The 16,150-nt window shown below is 43.4% G+C and overlaps 1 protein-coding gene across 1 annotated transcript in view; it reads left to right on the top strand.

Annotated features, from left to right (window-relative positions):
- Positions 1-16,150, top strand: part of MYLK4 (myosin light chain kinase family member 4) — an 84,383-nt gene that overhangs the window by 49,868 nt on the left and 18,365 nt on the right. Inside the window, exons 2-5 of the mRNA XM_010361817.2 lie at positions 7,771-7,846; positions 12,274-12,379; positions 15,645-15,738; positions 15,816-15,925. Of these exons, the coding sequence (XP_010360119.1) occupies positions 7,771-7,846; positions 12,274-12,379; positions 15,645-15,738; positions 15,816-15,925 (386 nt within the window). The remainder of the gene's footprint in view (positions 1-7,770; positions 7,847-12,273; positions 12,380-15,644; positions 15,739-15,815; positions 15,926-16,150) is intronic.

Raw genomic sequence — 16,150 nt, forward strand, 5'->3', positions numbered from 1 at the left:
ACATGTATCTCTGGGTGGAGGATAAGGAGGAGGCAGTGATTTGCTAGATAGTCCATCCTGGATAGGATCAAAGACCTTGCTTGTTGGGGGGAGGAAGAGAGATTCCAGTGTTGTTACAATTGCTCCAAACTGTGACCAGAGGGAGCCTGGCTGGTAAGAAGGCCTCAGAACAAAGGCCAGAGTGACCGGAGGCGACAGAGGAAGTGGGTCCCCACCCTTTTAGTACTTTACAGTCCCTGGGGTGTGGGTGGATTAAAAAACACCGGTGTTCTGGCCCCACACCAGACCCAGTTTATCAGAATCTTTAGGGGAGGACCCAGGCATTAATAGTGTCCAACGTCCCCAGATGGTTGAGAGCCACATACTAGAACTTATAAGAGTTTGGATAACAAAAGCAGGTGGGGTGGTGGGGCGGCAGGGTGAGCAACGGGAGTTCGAGAGGGAAAGAAGGAGTGGCCTCAAGTCAGAGGGCTCAGAGTTTTCTCTGTGGGGACAGATAAGGTGGCAGTGGGAAGAAAATAACAATATCAGACTCATTATAAGGTGTCAGCACATCCAACAGGTATAAGATGGGGGAAAATAAAATCTATGTTATCGAACTACTCACTGTGGCCTCATAGGTAGGTGAAGGTTCTTAATTTGTTCATTTTAAGTGGTTCTTTTTAAAATTGATGGAAGAATGGAGGAGAGCAAATATTTGTAATAATACGTAGCTGTGACCCACAGCCTGGACCCCGATCGTGGCTGGTAGATGTTAGGGGTTGGCCACCCCATCTTACAGCTCTGTCCTCTGCCACCAGGCTCAAGCGGTGATCTTTTCCAATCTCCTCAGCTCCGAACATATCACCCTTTCTATAACAAGGGAGTGTATCGGGATAAGAAACTTGGAAGTATATTTATAAAAAGTTTTGATGTCAGTAAGGAATAGCCTAAAGGAGTAAATTTGACCATCTGGGGCTCCACACGATCTTTTCTTGTTAGCAGAGGCTGTTAAATGTGGTAGCAGCCGGGCGCGGTGGCTCACAACTGTAATCCCAGCACTTTGGGAGGCTGAGGCGGGTGGATCACGAGGTCAGGAGTTCAAGACCAGCCTGGCCAAGATGGTGAAACCCCTGTCTCTACTAAAAATACAAAAAAAATTAGCCAGGTGTGGTGGTGGGCGCCTGTAATCCCAGCTACTCGGGAGGCTGAGGCAGAGAATTGCTTGAACTCGGGAGGTGGAGCTTGCGGTGAGCCGAGATTGCGCCACTGTACTCCAGCCTGGGCAACAGAGTGAGACTCCATATCAAAAAAAAAAAAAAAAAAAAAAAAGTGGCGGCATGCTTTCTCTTATGATATAGCTCGATATATAGTATAATAAAATAAAGTAAAGTTATCCGTGCATCTTCATGTGATGGTTGATCCAGCTAGGCTTTCCTAAATCCACACCTTAACTTCAGGCCCTTTCTTGGTCTGTGTCCTTGAAGGTCCCATTGACTTGGCTTCCGAGTGAAGCGCTGTGCGCATCATCGTGGCTGTGTCGAAAGGCTTTAGTTTTCCCGGCAGGGTTATTTTCTCAGGTGATTCATTCCACCTGACGTCATCAGCAGCCTGGGGAGGATCCACTTACTGAGTTCTGAGCACAGGTGAACACTTTCCCTTTCTGGGTTTGGTCAGTCAGATTCTGTCCTGCCTTGTGCCATGCCAGTCCCCACAGACCGTGAAACAGGCTGTGCTTTGGGAGAATTCCTTTCATTACCCAGGACTTCAGGGTTTTCTCGCTTCATGCATGGAGAGTTGGAGTGTGTGCTGAGGTTGAAGGGGAATAGATTTACTTTACAAACAATCTCTAAAAGTATCTTCTATGCTCAGGCAAGAAAATGTTTTCATATTTCTTCTGAAAATCCATCTCTTTGTATTCTTCTAGGATTTATTCATTTTTCTCTCCCCTATTAGAAACCTAATCAGAGTTTAATAAAGTCATTATAAATTGTTATAATTTTGTTTAGGTATTTCTGGAACTTAGGTTAAGAAGGCCAAAAATTGTTCAGCTTGGCGTCTCCACAAGCAGTAATATGAAAAGCTGTTATTCAGGATGCACGACCTAGTATCCTCTGCTAGCAAGAAAAGACTGTGTGGAGCCCAGGGCCGGTCAGATTTATTCCAATAGGCTATTCCTTTTTGACACCGAACTTTCAAAATTTAAATACACTTTCAAGTTTTCTTATCCTGATAACCCCCTTGTTGTAGAAAGGTCAGGTGGGTGATATATTCAGAGCTGAGGAAGTTTGAAAAGATCAATGCTTGAGCCTGGCAGTAGAGGACAGAGCTGTAGGACAGGGTGGCCAACCTCTAACATCTACCTGCCACCATCAGAGTCCAGGCTGTGGGTCACAGCTACAAATTATTACAAATATTTGCTCTCCTCCATTCTTCTATCTGGCTTGTCTGCAACAGTTTTAAAAATAGCCAGGAATGCACTATATATTATGTTATGAACACAATTTTCTGTAGCAACTGTAATCCCAAAATGCATGGCCGTTGAGATGGCTAGCCATATCAACTATGTAAATTCATGGCTGTGGATATGAGCCACCATGGCAGGGATGCATCTGAGATGGCCCCTAGGGCAGTCTGGCTTTTCAGGGGTGCAGCCTGATGACAGAGTGTTCTCAAAATGAAAGTGCCATTCCAGAAAGCACTGTTTTCTTCATCACGCATTGCTTCACCAAGCACTTTAGAACCTTACCCTCTGTTCGGTGCTGGGGAAACAAAGGAGAAGAGAAAGGTCTGTATGCCAGTGGGCAGACAGACATATTGAGAACACTGCAGTAACACGGAAGATGATGGTGGTATTGTTGAGGTCCTCCTCTGGAGTACCTTTATGATCTTTTAAGGTCAAATCTGTTTTATTAATTGATTTTTATTGAATGAAAACGAAAGAAGGATTAGACAATGTTGTTCAATTGAATTAATTTCCCTTTCAGTTATTCCACCACTTTCAGGAAAAGTAGAGTTTTGACGTAGTACTGGGACAGGTCTGTAGCATAGGGTGAGAACGCACTAATGCCCAGGTAGCTGGCACACACCTGTGGACCAATGCCGCCCTCTTGTTCAAATCTAGATCCTATGGCAGTAAATGTAATGGTTAATGGAGAAAAGAGGATAAATTGCTTACTTAAAATTGCTTAAATAATCAAAACTGTCATGCAAGCGATGAATACTGAACTCTTAAAAGCAGTACTTTGCAAAAGGAGAAAAAGAGTTTGCAAGAATTGAGCTGATAGTTCTAATTATGTTCTTGCCCTCAAACCTACTAATTAGAATGGTCCTTCTCCAAAACGCATTTCAGAAAATCAGAGTATGAAGCATGGTGTTATCTAGAATTGTCTCCAAATTATTTTGATTTTGCACTGCCATTAGTAAAAGATTTTAAAGCACACCCCAATATATTTATTTATAAATTATGTACGTTGATAACCACTACATGCACTTTATTTTATTTTTGAGATGGAGTCTCTCTCTGTCGCCAAAGCTGGAGTGCAGTGGCGTAATCCTGACTCATGGCAACCTCCGCCTCCAGGGTTCAAGTGATTCTCCTGCCTCAGCCTCCTGATAGCTGGGACTACAGGTGTGCACCACCAGGCCCAGCTAATTTTTGTGTTTTTGGTAGAGATGGGGTTTCACTATGTTGGCTGGGCTGGTCTCGAACTCTTGACCTTGTGATCTGCCCACCTCGGCCTCCCAAAGTGTTGAGATTACAGGCGTGAGCCACCGTGCCTGGCTGCATTTTTATTTTTATAAATCACATTTAATATGTCAGAGATACTTTTATATGTGTCCAATTGTATCAATATATTTTAAAAAACATATGTAAAATAAAAATGTTAAAAGAATGGTGTCTTAGCTTGGGCTGCTATAGCAAATTATTTTGGACTGAGTGGTTTAAACAACAAACATTTATTTCTCACAGTTCTGGGGGCTGAGAAGTCCCAAATCAGGCTGCTGGCAGATCCAGGGCCTGGTGAGGGCCTGTTACTAGTGTGTAGTGGCCTCCTCATAAAGAGTGAGCAAACTTTCACGTTGGTTCTTATAAGGGCACTAATCCCATTCGTGAGGACTCTCCAGTCATGACCTAGTCACCTCCAAAGGCCCTACCTTTTAATAGCATCACCATGCGGGTTAGGATTTTAATATATGAATTTGTGTGTGTATACTGGGCGGGGGGATACATTCAATCCATAAGAAATGGAATAAATTGAAATGAGTCTAGCGTGTCCTTGATACCCTCCAAAGGACTACTATGGACACTCCCTGGGTATGTATGCCCCACTTACGAGACCAGTCTAGGAAGCCAGACAGAGTGGAGAGAGCTGAGCTGTGTTTTGAATACTTGGGCAACTGGACCACATAGTCTTTCTTCCCTGCATCATTCTACATCCACGGATAAATTATTATAAAAGGAATTGGTAAATAGTTCCAAAGGAATCCATATGCAAATACAGAAATATTTTTAAGTGAATTTGCATGAAAGAGGTCCTTAGGTTCACCCCAGCCATCGATGTGAAGTCAGCAGAGGAACATAGTCACTGACATGGTTTTCATCCCATTAACTGGGGTTGGTCAGGATTGGGTCAGAAACTTCACGCTTAAGAGCACTGGTCCTGTGCTCTTTAATCGATAGAAGACATATTTCATTTTTGTACAACAAATAAGATGTATCTACACACTTGAACTTTCTATTTTAGCAACTTCTCGGCATGACTTAGAAGTACAAAGTAAAAACATTTCATATTTTTGGTTGTCGTCCTGGAAAGAACGAGAAATACAACTTCTGTTTGTTGGAAACGCTTCAGTTCAAAGTTCCTCTAGATGTCAGTATTACATAGGGAAATGAAAACATAACAGCCTTTGGCAGTGAATAAAGGCCTTCTTACATTATTTAAATAGAAAAACATATGTGATATATAACTACTAAAGAAAAAAGCAGCCTCACTTGGAAGCTGGCTTCTTATATTCCTCAATACCGACAGCTTCTCCTGTTGGTCAAGTCCGACTTGAACCCAAAGAATATTGGCCCAGCATGTGGACTTTTCCACCTGATACTCAGATGGCTTCAGAGGCAAATGTGGATCTATCAGTGCTCCATGGAGTCTTACAGCCAGCTGCTCAATTTTATATACTTTGATGGGCTGAAATTGACTGATACATACCAGTTTTCATTATTAAATCCACGTATGCTTATATCATTGCGTTCATGCCACACAGAATAAACCCAGAAGCAAAATGTCTATTGATACACCAGAGTTTTCGTTTCAAAAGGGAAGAACTAAAAGACAGTTATATCCTAAACACAATTTGTTAAACTGTCTTATTCAACTAATTTGGATATATGCTTTCAAAATTGGACTTAAATTCTGTCTTCTTTTCTTTTTTTGCTTCTCTTCCATGTTAATTGTAATCTTTTGACAAATATTTATCTCTTCACTCTGCTAATTTGTTTTTGATTTATGACCTTCTCTCTTAATGATTTTTCTTTTCTCCTGTGGTGCCAACTATGTAGTAGATCTCAATAAATATGAATCATGTAACTTGGCTATAGTCTTTCTATCTTTTTTTTTTTTTTTTTTCCCCAGAAAGACAGTATAGAGTGGTAGTTAGGTGCACAGGCTGAAGTAGACAGCTGGGTTAGAATCCTAGCTCTACCATTTCTAAACTTTATAACCTTTGGAAATTACCTAACTTCATTTATACAATGGGGCTAATAGTATCTATCTTAAAGGGCTGTTAGGAGGAGCAACCAGGTAAACAAAGTGCTTAAAAGAGTGACTGGTACATAGTGTGTGTGCGCAATACATGGTAGCCATCACCACTACCACCATCATTACCATGATCACCACCATCACCACTACAACCACTATCACCACTACAGTCACCACCATCACCACTACCACTACCACTACCACCATCACCACCACCACCACCACCAGCACTATCACCACCATCACGGCCACCACCATCATTACCACTACCACCATGACTAACACCACAACCACCACTACTACCACCACCACCACCACCACTATCACCACCACCACCACCACTACCACCATCATGATCACCACCATCATGACCACTACCATCATCATCATCATCACCATCATCACTACGTACTGGTCTCTGAAGTAATCGCCAGGGAGTCAAAGATGAACCAGTCTTTTTGCCCACTGGAAGTCCACAATCTCATGGGAAATTGACCGGAAAAAAGGCTTAAAAGTGTTGTAAGGAATACCAGGGTTAGGGCTATGTGCTGAGTTCTGTGCAAGGCACAGAGGCGGGAGCAGTCAGCTTTGCTTGAAGCAGCAGCAGCCCATTTTCCCTGCAGAGGGAAAAGTAGGCAAGTGCCATCTCTGGACTTTCACTTAAAGAGAAACTTTAAGAGAAAGAGAAACTCTGAAGCTCTCACTTCCAGCCTTGGCTTTCCACAGATTTACTAAACATGCCTTCATGTTGTAAGTTCACCATCTGAAAAACGGAAATCCTCTGAATCCATGGAGCTGCCCCCTGAATTGTTTAAAAGCATATTTGTGGCCAGACGTGGTGGCTCACACCTGTAATACCAGCACCTTGGGAGGCCGAGGCAGGCGGATCACCTGAGGTCAGGAGTTCAAGACTAGCCTGGCAAACGTGGCAAAACCCCGTCTGTACTGAAAATACAAAAAATTAGCCAGGCATGGTGGTGCATGCCTGTAGTCCCAGCTACTCAGCAGGCTGAGGTAGGAGAATCGCCTGAACCTGGGAGGTGGAGGTTGCAGTGAGCCAAGATCGTGCCATTGCACTCCAGCCTGGGCGACAAAAGTGAAACTCTGTCTAAAAAAAAAAAAGAAAGAAAGAAAGCACATTTGCAATTTGTCTTGATATCTGTGCTCTGAACTTACATGGTGTTTCATGCTTGCAAATCAGCTGAAGGCAAATTATGTTGTGTTTCAAAGGGGAAATAAATACTTTTTTTGGACATCCACACGATGTCATTAATTTATAATGCATAACTTTAGAAGTTGTGATAATTTGGGTGGATTGGGTTAATGTTTCCCTTTTATATGGGGTACATTAGCTAACGGTTTGCTCAACTAATTCAGAGATTCCAGGACTGTGAGAAGAATGTTTATCCTCTTAGGAAAAAGGCCATCTGTTCTAAGCACTGTAAAGGTTCCATGTATAAAGCTGACTTTCATCTCCTACTCTCTAGTTTACAGAGCCCATTCACATGTATCCTCTCATTTCTATTTGATTTATATGTAAACCATATAAAGACAACTTAAACAGAAGTCAAGGGTGATGTACACATTATTATATCCTTTCATCTATTCATGAAGATGGGCTTTTTCCCACAATGACAGTTTTACAGAATTTCTTTGAAAATAGTGAGTTCATTTCAGATACTGTAGTCTATATGGGCTTTCATTAATTCAGACAGTTCTGCCCTCTATATTACTATTAATTTTACTGTTTTTTTTCTATGTTCGAATCGTATAATATAGTAGTTTTCACTCTGGGGTGATGGGTGATTTTGCTCCCCATTTATGGATCTCTGGAGACCTTTTTGGTCATCACAACTGGGAGGGAGGGTGCTACTGGCATCTGATGGATAGAGGCCAGCGATGCTGCTATCCTGTAATGCTGATGACATTCCCCACCACACAGAATCATCCAGCGCAAGTGTCAGGAGTGCTGAGGTTGAAAAGCCCAGATGTGATATGTAACTTCAGTTACTCAATTGTGCCTCCACAGGCGAAGGAGGTGTGGTCAAATGCCAACCTGACGGAAAGGATGCCTGTCAAAAGCAAAAGGACATCAGCCCTTGCAGGTAACATCTTTAGAAAACTAGATAGTTATGAATAAAGAAAGTCCTGTTATAAAAGTCCTGTTGTTATTCAGAGGAAGTTGCACGTTCATAAAGCCCTGTGTAGGAAGAAGTGATGTTTGTATTTAAAAAAAAAAAAAAAAACCCTCCCCCCCCTTTTTTTTGCTTGTCTTTCGGTCTTACTACTTACAAACAAGAAAATCTTTTGGAACCCAGTTGGTCATATTTCCTTCCACTTTGCTTCTAAAAGCTTATATCTGCTGATAAAAAGAAACCTGGATAAAGATGCCATTATAGAAAGCCAAAATTATACTGATCACCTACATTCTCCATTAAAATATTTTGTGTCCTATGGTGGCTTCTAGAGAGATCTACCCAGAAGAATCAGCTCTCCTCTGAGAAAGAAAAGGTTAATAAACTCAACAAGAAAAATGCTGAGAAGACCAATGCCTCTCTAGTTCATAGAAGTTTTGTCATATTTCATACAAAAAGACAAGACAAAGTAGAAGATTTTGCTCTAAGAAATTCTATAGATCCAAGAGAGAATATAGATGGAACAGACATTTCATGCACAGAGAGCCTGAATAGACAGGAAAGTGACAGTGCTGTGAATGAAAAAGAAGCCACTGTGGATAAAAACGGACACCCAGTGTTCGAAGAAGAGAAAACGGGTTTAATTCTAAGGAAGATGCTAGTGGAAGAGAAGCTGAGAAGAAAAGAAAACTGGCAACTGCACATGAGACAGTGCTGGACCAATGTCCAAATAAAAATCAATACATGTATCAGACTAATGGTGACCAATTTCCTGAAAGGTAGGGTTACAGCATTGCATATCCACAGCGATGCTTTCTGTAGATCTATGTGCCGTTGCAGTTTAAGGCCTTATTAAAAGGATAAATGAAGAGAGCTTTGAAGCGATGATTTATAACTCAGTTTTCCAGCTTACATGAATTTTTCATGGCCACATTTTCTTGCCATTATTTTTTCTTCTTGCCTGTGATATTTTCAGGCATTTTATTATTTTCTATGTTTTCTACCAACTGGTAGACAAAGATGATGATTAATAGTGCCCACAGGAATCAGTATTTTTTAAAGATCAAGTAAAACATTTTTATTTTTAGCAGTACAGAACATATCCTTCCTAAAGACAAGAATTAAATAATTAAATTAAATTATCTGTAATTTAAAAACCTAAATCTGAGAAAGCTTACCTACTCCATTATAAATAATAATTTCCCCAAATATAGTGAGGATGAAATATAGTGAGGATGAAGTAAGATGTAGATTATTGAATGACTTTCTTTCTCAACTACACAGTTTCACATGTAGATTAAGGTAATATTGTAGCCAATTAAAATGAACTACTCAAAGTTATGAGTAATCACATATCACAGTATCTATTTGGAACCAAAAGTATCAAAACACTTGTGTGGTCTTTTTCAGGGATTTAAAACATAATTCTTACTTCATTTCTTAATACTGTATCTGAAACTTCATCTTGGAGAAATTTAATTTTCCAAGAATTAAGCGTAAATACTCATGATTGCTAAGAAAGAAACTTCATCGCTGCCAGATGTGTTCAGTGAGCTGCTGAGAAATGGAAATTAGGTCAATTCTTCCACTGATAATTGTTTAGTCCTACTGCCGTTAAGATTCAGAGAGATTGGCCAGGTGCGGTGGCTCACGCCTGTAATCCCAGCACTTTGGGAGGCCGAGATGGGCAGATCACGAGGTCAGGAAATCGAGACCATCCTGGCTAACACAGTGAAACCTCGTCTCTCCTAAAAATACAAAAAAGTAGCTGGGCGAGTTGGTGGGCGCCTGTAGTCCCAGCTACTCGGGAGGCTGAGGCAGGAGAATGGCGTGAACCCGGGAGGCGGAGCTTGCAGTGAGCTGAGATCCGGCCACCTGCACTCCAGCCCGGGGAACAGAGCGAGACTCCGTCTCAAAAAAAAAAAAAAAAAAAAAATTCCAGAGAGATTATCGCTTCTTTTATCATGCTATAATTTAATAATTTCTCCCTTCTCTAAGGAAAGGAAGTGAAAAAAGGAAGATCAAATTAGTTAGGTATTCATAAAATGACGGCTTTTGTTAAGTGACAGTGGAATAACTTGGGGTCACGATTTGGCCCTTGGAGAGATTCCCTGGGACCCTGGTTATCTCCATCCGTAGACTTGATGGGCAGCATGCTGCTCCATTTCCTCTCCAAGCACTGAAATGGTCACCTCTGTCACGGAGCTCACGTCCTCGTCACCAAAACACTGTTTTTTGTGTTTTTTTGAGACGGGGTCTCGCTCTGTCGCCCAGGCTGGAGTGCGGTGGCCGGATCTCAGCTCACTGCAAGCTCCGCCTCCCGGGTTCCCGCCATTCTCCTGCCTCAGCCTCCTGAGTAGCTGGGACCACAGGCGCCGCCACCTCGCCCGGCTAGTTTTTTGTATATTTTTTAGTAGAGACGGGGTTTCACCGTGTTCACCAGGATGGTCTTGATCTACTGACCTCGTGATCCACCCGCCTCGGCCTCCCAAAGTGCTGGGATTACAGGCGGGAGCCACCGCGCCCGGCACCAAAACACTGTTTTAAGAAAAGTCTTCGTTCTAAGAATTTTCACCATCTGACTCTTTTCTTCTGGAAACTTTGAGAGCGGCAACTGGACTTTACTTTCCAGGTGTGTCAGCAGCATAGGGGCCATTTCTACCCCTACGAGTGCCTGGCGGTTCAGCAGTAGGATCCATGTTCTGGCATGCCCACCGGAGTGCCCGGGCAGCAGTAAGCGGAGAGTGGCAGAGGGCGCCTCGTCAACGAGGACAGCAAAGCGCAGAGTGGGCCGGGCGCGGTGGCTCCCGCCTGTAATCCCAGCACTTTGGGAGGCCGAGACGGGCGGATCACGAGGTCAGGAGATCGAGACCATCCTGGCTAACACGGTGAAACCCCGTCTCTACTAAAAATACAAAAAAATAGCCGGGCGAGGTGGCGGCGCCTGTAGTCCCAGCTACTCGCGAGGCTGAGGCAGGAGAATGGCGGGAACCCGGGAGGCGGAGCTTGCAGTGAGTGGAGATGGCGCCACTGCACTCCAGCCTGGGCGACAGAGCGAGACTCCGTCTCAAAAAAAAAAAAAAAAAAAAAAAAAAAAGCGCAGAGTAGACGTAGTGGGCACAGGGGGAGAACCCACGTGTCAGGAGACACAGGCAAGCTGAGGAGCTCCCAGGGCCGCCTCGGGAGCCCGCTGGGATGGAGACCTCCCGAGGGCAAGATGGCGTCACCCCGTTGGGTAGGAAGTGGCTTTTGTACGGGCCTTTTAAGGCTTTTTAACCTTTTCCAGCAAGCACTGCAGACTAAATTTCATTTAGTCTAACAGCCTGCAGGAGATAGAACGCCATTTCGCTGCCGCTTGTGTATTTAACTCCCTCTTTTTATTAATCTGAAACAGTGAATGTTATCAAGACGCTTCTCGAGTGACTTCAGTTTTCAGCATATTTACGGTGAGAGGTGATGTCCATAACAAATCAGATTCCCAGAGACTTATATTCTGAATTTTAAAAATATTAACACTTGGCAGAGTGTCAAATGCTCAAGAAACGTTTGTTAAATAAATGTAGATTCTTTTTGAAAGCAAAGCTCTTATTTACTTACCTCCCTTTGTATTCTTATTGTATGCATGCAGTAGCTGCTTAATAAATGAATTAGCAGAGAATGAGCAGGTTCATGGCAAGCCAATTTTAACAGCAGTAGTCATGGAAAGGTAAAAGAATACTGGGAGGAATATCCCTGAGCAATTGTGTGTTAGAGCTGTTGCTGATGTGGACGATCGTTTAAACACTTAAGGTGGAAGGGGAGAAAGTGGGAGAAATTTGATCGCTGTTGAATACACACTTACCTGGTTTTATTGGGTGTTTTATTTCCAGTCAGCCAGGAAAAATTCATCTTTGTGTCTTAAATGTGTCTTAAATAAAGTCCAAGACATTTTGGAAAGTAATATATAATATCAAGCGTTTCAATAACCTGAAGAAATGTTTCATTTTTCTTTTTTCTCTCCGCTTTAATTAAAATAATGGATTATATCAGTAATACATTTAAAAAATGGATCAAACAATTTCTCACGTTTGAATTTGAATGGTCTCAGGCTTGGAAGTATTACCTGTTTGAACTGTGTTTTCAACTATTTTGACATTTCTAAAAGTGATCCTGAAGATGGCATGGACAACCATTGAACCGCCCTGACACTGTTTCTCAGAGGTGTCAGGATCACCTTTATGAGTCACAGCTCATAATCTCAAGTGGAAATTTATATCCCTGAATCATTAGGAATCAAACAGATGGCTCCTTGTATTTTATTATTAAATGAGCACATTTTTACTATGAGGCCCAGGCTTGCTGCCTTAACGAGGTCAGCCTGCTTGACAGATGGCCCTTCTGTTTCTCTCACCTTCTAGTTGACATCCCGGCTCCTCCTGCCCCATTTGATCATCGTATTGTGACAGCCAAGCAAGGCGCGGTCAACAGCTTCTATACTGTGAGCAAGACAGAAATCCTAGGAGGGTGAGTCATGCTGAATATTATTAGCATTCTCTCAACAAAAGAGGAGAATGTGCAAAGACAGGGGGCCAGATGACTTCGTAAATGTCTGCCTGTCTTGACCTGAGAACTAGAAACGTTAGAAACAAACATTTTAAGAAACCGTATCCATTTCTGAAAATTGTCACTGATGCCAGAAAGGTTAATGTGGTGACTAAACTCCACATTTATTATCTACTTTACTTCCCATGTTGTAATGTCTAAAAGAAAGAAAAACCCATTGTGAGTCACCAGAAGGTTGACCAGCAGTCCAAAGCCATAGTGCAGCCTCCAGGAGACAACATGGAAATGAGTCAACAGCATGTAGTTCTTGTGGCCTGTATTAGGTCTTTCTGTCATTGTTGCTGGTTTTTCATTTATGTTGTTGCTATATTAATTACTATTATCCATTTCAATTGATTACTTTGCTCAGCAAATAACTTATTTTAGGGACATTTAAATGCACACTCTCCCTAAAGAAGGAAGATTAAAGGCTGGGCGTGGTGACTCACGCCTGTAATCCTAGCATTTTGGGAAACCGAGGCGGGCAGATCACTTGAGGTCAGGAGTTCGAGACCATCCTGGTCAACATGGTGAAACCCCGTCTCTATTAAAAATACAAAAATTAGCTGAGTGTGGTGGCACATGCGTGTAATCCCAGCTACTCAGGAGGCTGAGGCAGGAAAATCGCTTGAACCAGGGAATCTGAGGTTGCAGTGAGCTGAGATCGGGCCCCTGCACTCCAGCCTGGTGACGGAGTGAGACTCTGTCTCAAAAAAAAAAAAGAAAAAGAAAAAAATCCAGAAAGAAAATTAAAGTCCATCAGGGACCAGCTTCATGCTGGGGGTGGGGGAAGGGTGTTCTTTCTTCTTCTACTTCTTTCACAACCCCCCTATGATATCTTGTAACTCAAAGTCTAAATTACAATGTTTGCTGCCATCAGCATGTCTGTGTAAAATAGGAAGAGGAAAGCAGAACCTCTGCACGTATACATGCAAAATGTACTCACCAACACAAAGAAAGCATGCATTGCTGCTGCAGTTCAGGCTTCTGCAAGTGGTCTTTAGGGAGTCATTGATATTTGTGAAGTCGCTTCTTCCTCTTCCCACTCTGTGTTTCTTTGCCCTCTGCCGAATGGAACCACCTGGACTTTCCTTTCCTGATCTGGCTGATCTCATAGAATGCCCCATGAGACTGCGGGGTAGGGCTGAGGGAGAGACAGGAATTCCACAGCATGAACTGGTGCCATGGAAGCCTGAGGTATTTGGGTCTTCAGGGACATCAGTGGCAAGCCAGCAAGTATTTCTCTAACCGAGAATAGTTATTTGCAGAAGAAGCTTTGAAAGAATTCCCAGGATTTGTGCTGTTTTTTCTGGTCAAGGTTTGTCAATTGCTCCTTTGAAACTTCCTTTCTGTCTGTTTGGGCACCATGGGATCTTCTCTTTGGTACTGCAGTCTAGACCAGCTGCCCGTCAGCTCTTGTTATGGGCTTCACCAAAATTGGCAGCCATAATTCACTTAGCAAATAAGTTAGAGGAGCATGATCAAATGTGCGTGGATGCCTTCAAAATTCAGACATCACCAAGTGCTGCACCTCCTTTTTAGTGGTAGGAGGTTCAAGATGCAGCAACTTATCTTTTACTTTTGGCAGAAATATTGCAACATGCCAAGGATCACTGGATCCCAAAAAACCTGCCCACAGCAGCAGGCCCCTGAATTTTCCTGGGGGTTCATCTCCTGCTCTGTGACCTGGAGGGCATCTATCACCCCTGCTTGGCATGTTCAGTGAGCATAAGGTTATCACTGTGTTGAACCAGCATGAATCCTGGGAGTTGGCCTCAACCTTCAGGGCCTTTGCAGAATAAATCAGGGGAAACAGTCAGAGGGTTGAAGGAGCGGGGAAGTCAGACAGTGATGGGCACCACTGCTGGCTCAGGAGGTTCTGGGGCCATTGCTAGTGAAGGGAAAAACAAAACAAAACATTTTCATAACAGCCGCTTAGGAGGTGGCTGGGCCTGTGTCCATGTATTCCCATAGAGACTCCATCTGGAACAGAGGTTGGAATTGAAGTCACCCCGTGGCTATGTTTATGGTAGTCCTGTGTCATTCTCCAAGATTCATCTGCCTCTGTGCTGGGGTGCAGCCCCAGGATGGGATGTGGCGGCCGTCAGTGCTCCTGCATCTGCCCAGCGTTGCCATGACTTTCATCGTTGAAGTGCTCTGCCTTGTCATAGGGCTTGCCTCGGGTTCACTGTGTTGCTAGGGAAGCTATTCCTCACTCCCAACTGTGACATCCACCATTGCAGAGCAGGGACACGTGTTCTAGCATATTTTACTAAATAAGAAATCAAAGTAAGCAAATTAGATTTAAAACTGCTCGCAACTGTGCACATCTGTATGTGATTATGTAGGTACGAAGCTGTCTTACGATTATATTCAAGCTCATAGGTGACTGGGCAATATGCAGTCTTGACTATATGGATATATATGCAGTACTGTTACATATGCAGTTTTCAAAAATAATTTTATATATCTGAAGGTGGGCTCTCTTGTTCATATGCTGACAAAGCCCAGCTTATAACATTCATATGTATTTAGAAAGGTTCTGCATTGTCTGTAAAAGTGATTCTCAAATGTTAGGGTGCATATGAATCACCCAAGAAATGTGCTGAAATGTAGATTCTGGGGCCTACCCCTGGATTCCTGCCTCAGGAGGTCTGGGATAGGGCCTAGAATCCTGGATTCTTTTTTTTTTTTTTTTTTTTTTTTGAGATGGAGTCTTACACTGTCACCTGGGCTGGAGTGCAATGGCGTGATCTCCGCTCACTGCAACCTCCGCCTTCTGGGTTCACGTGATTCTCCTGCCTCAACCTCCCAAGTAGCTGGGATTACAGGTGCCTGCCACCACATCTGGCTAATTTTTTGTATTTTTAGTAGAGATGGGGTTTCACTATGTTGACCAGGCTGGTCTCGAACTCCTAACCACATGATCCTCCCGCCTCGGCCTCCCAAAGTGCTGGGATTACAGCACCCGGCTGAAACCTGCTTTCTTAACAGCTCCCAGGTGATTCTGATGCAAGTGACCCACAGACCACACCTTGACAAATACTGTTCTAGAAGTTTATGGAAAGAACTCCTCATAGGGCTGCTCATCCAGACTTAGCAGGAGAAATACTGGGGCCACTGTGTGCTGTCTATGTGGCAGCTGACCACAGGGCCTCATGCTACACTGCTTCCTCTTTTTTGGCAGAGGGCGTTTCGGCCAGGTTCACAAGTGTGAGGAGACGGCCACAGGTCTGAAGCTGGCAGCCAAAATCATCAAGACCAGAGGCATGAAGGACAAGGTACAGCCTGTGGGAGGTGGTCCCCTCTCTCCCTGTCCTGTCTTGGCCACACTAATGCACTGTTTCCTGCTTCTCAGGAGGAGGTGAAGAACGAGATCAGCGTCATGAACCAGCTGGACCACGCGAACCTTATCCAGCTGTACGATGCCTTTGAGTCTAAGGACGACATTGTCCTGGTCATGGAGTAGTGCGTATCCCCTCTGCCCCTCCCTGACCCACTCATGACCACGACTGTGCGTCAGTAGCTCCGTCTTGCTGCAGTGGGGCCAGAACCAAGCTTGTCCCCGCAGACTCTGATTCGTGCGGATCACACAATCTCATCAGTTCTCCAAGGGAAACAGCTTGGGATTACGCATCTCCATACAGGATTTTATTGATAAGAAGTAGCGGGACCAAGTAGATCTAGCTTTGT

The sequence above is a fragment of the Rhinopithecus roxellana genome, chromosome 4, assembly GCF_007565055.1.
Source record: "Rhinopithecus roxellana isolate Shanxi Qingling chromosome 4, ASM756505v1, whole genome shotgun sequence".
NCBI lineage: Eukaryota > Metazoa > Chordata > Mammalia > Primates > Cercopithecidae > Rhinopithecus > Rhinopithecus roxellana.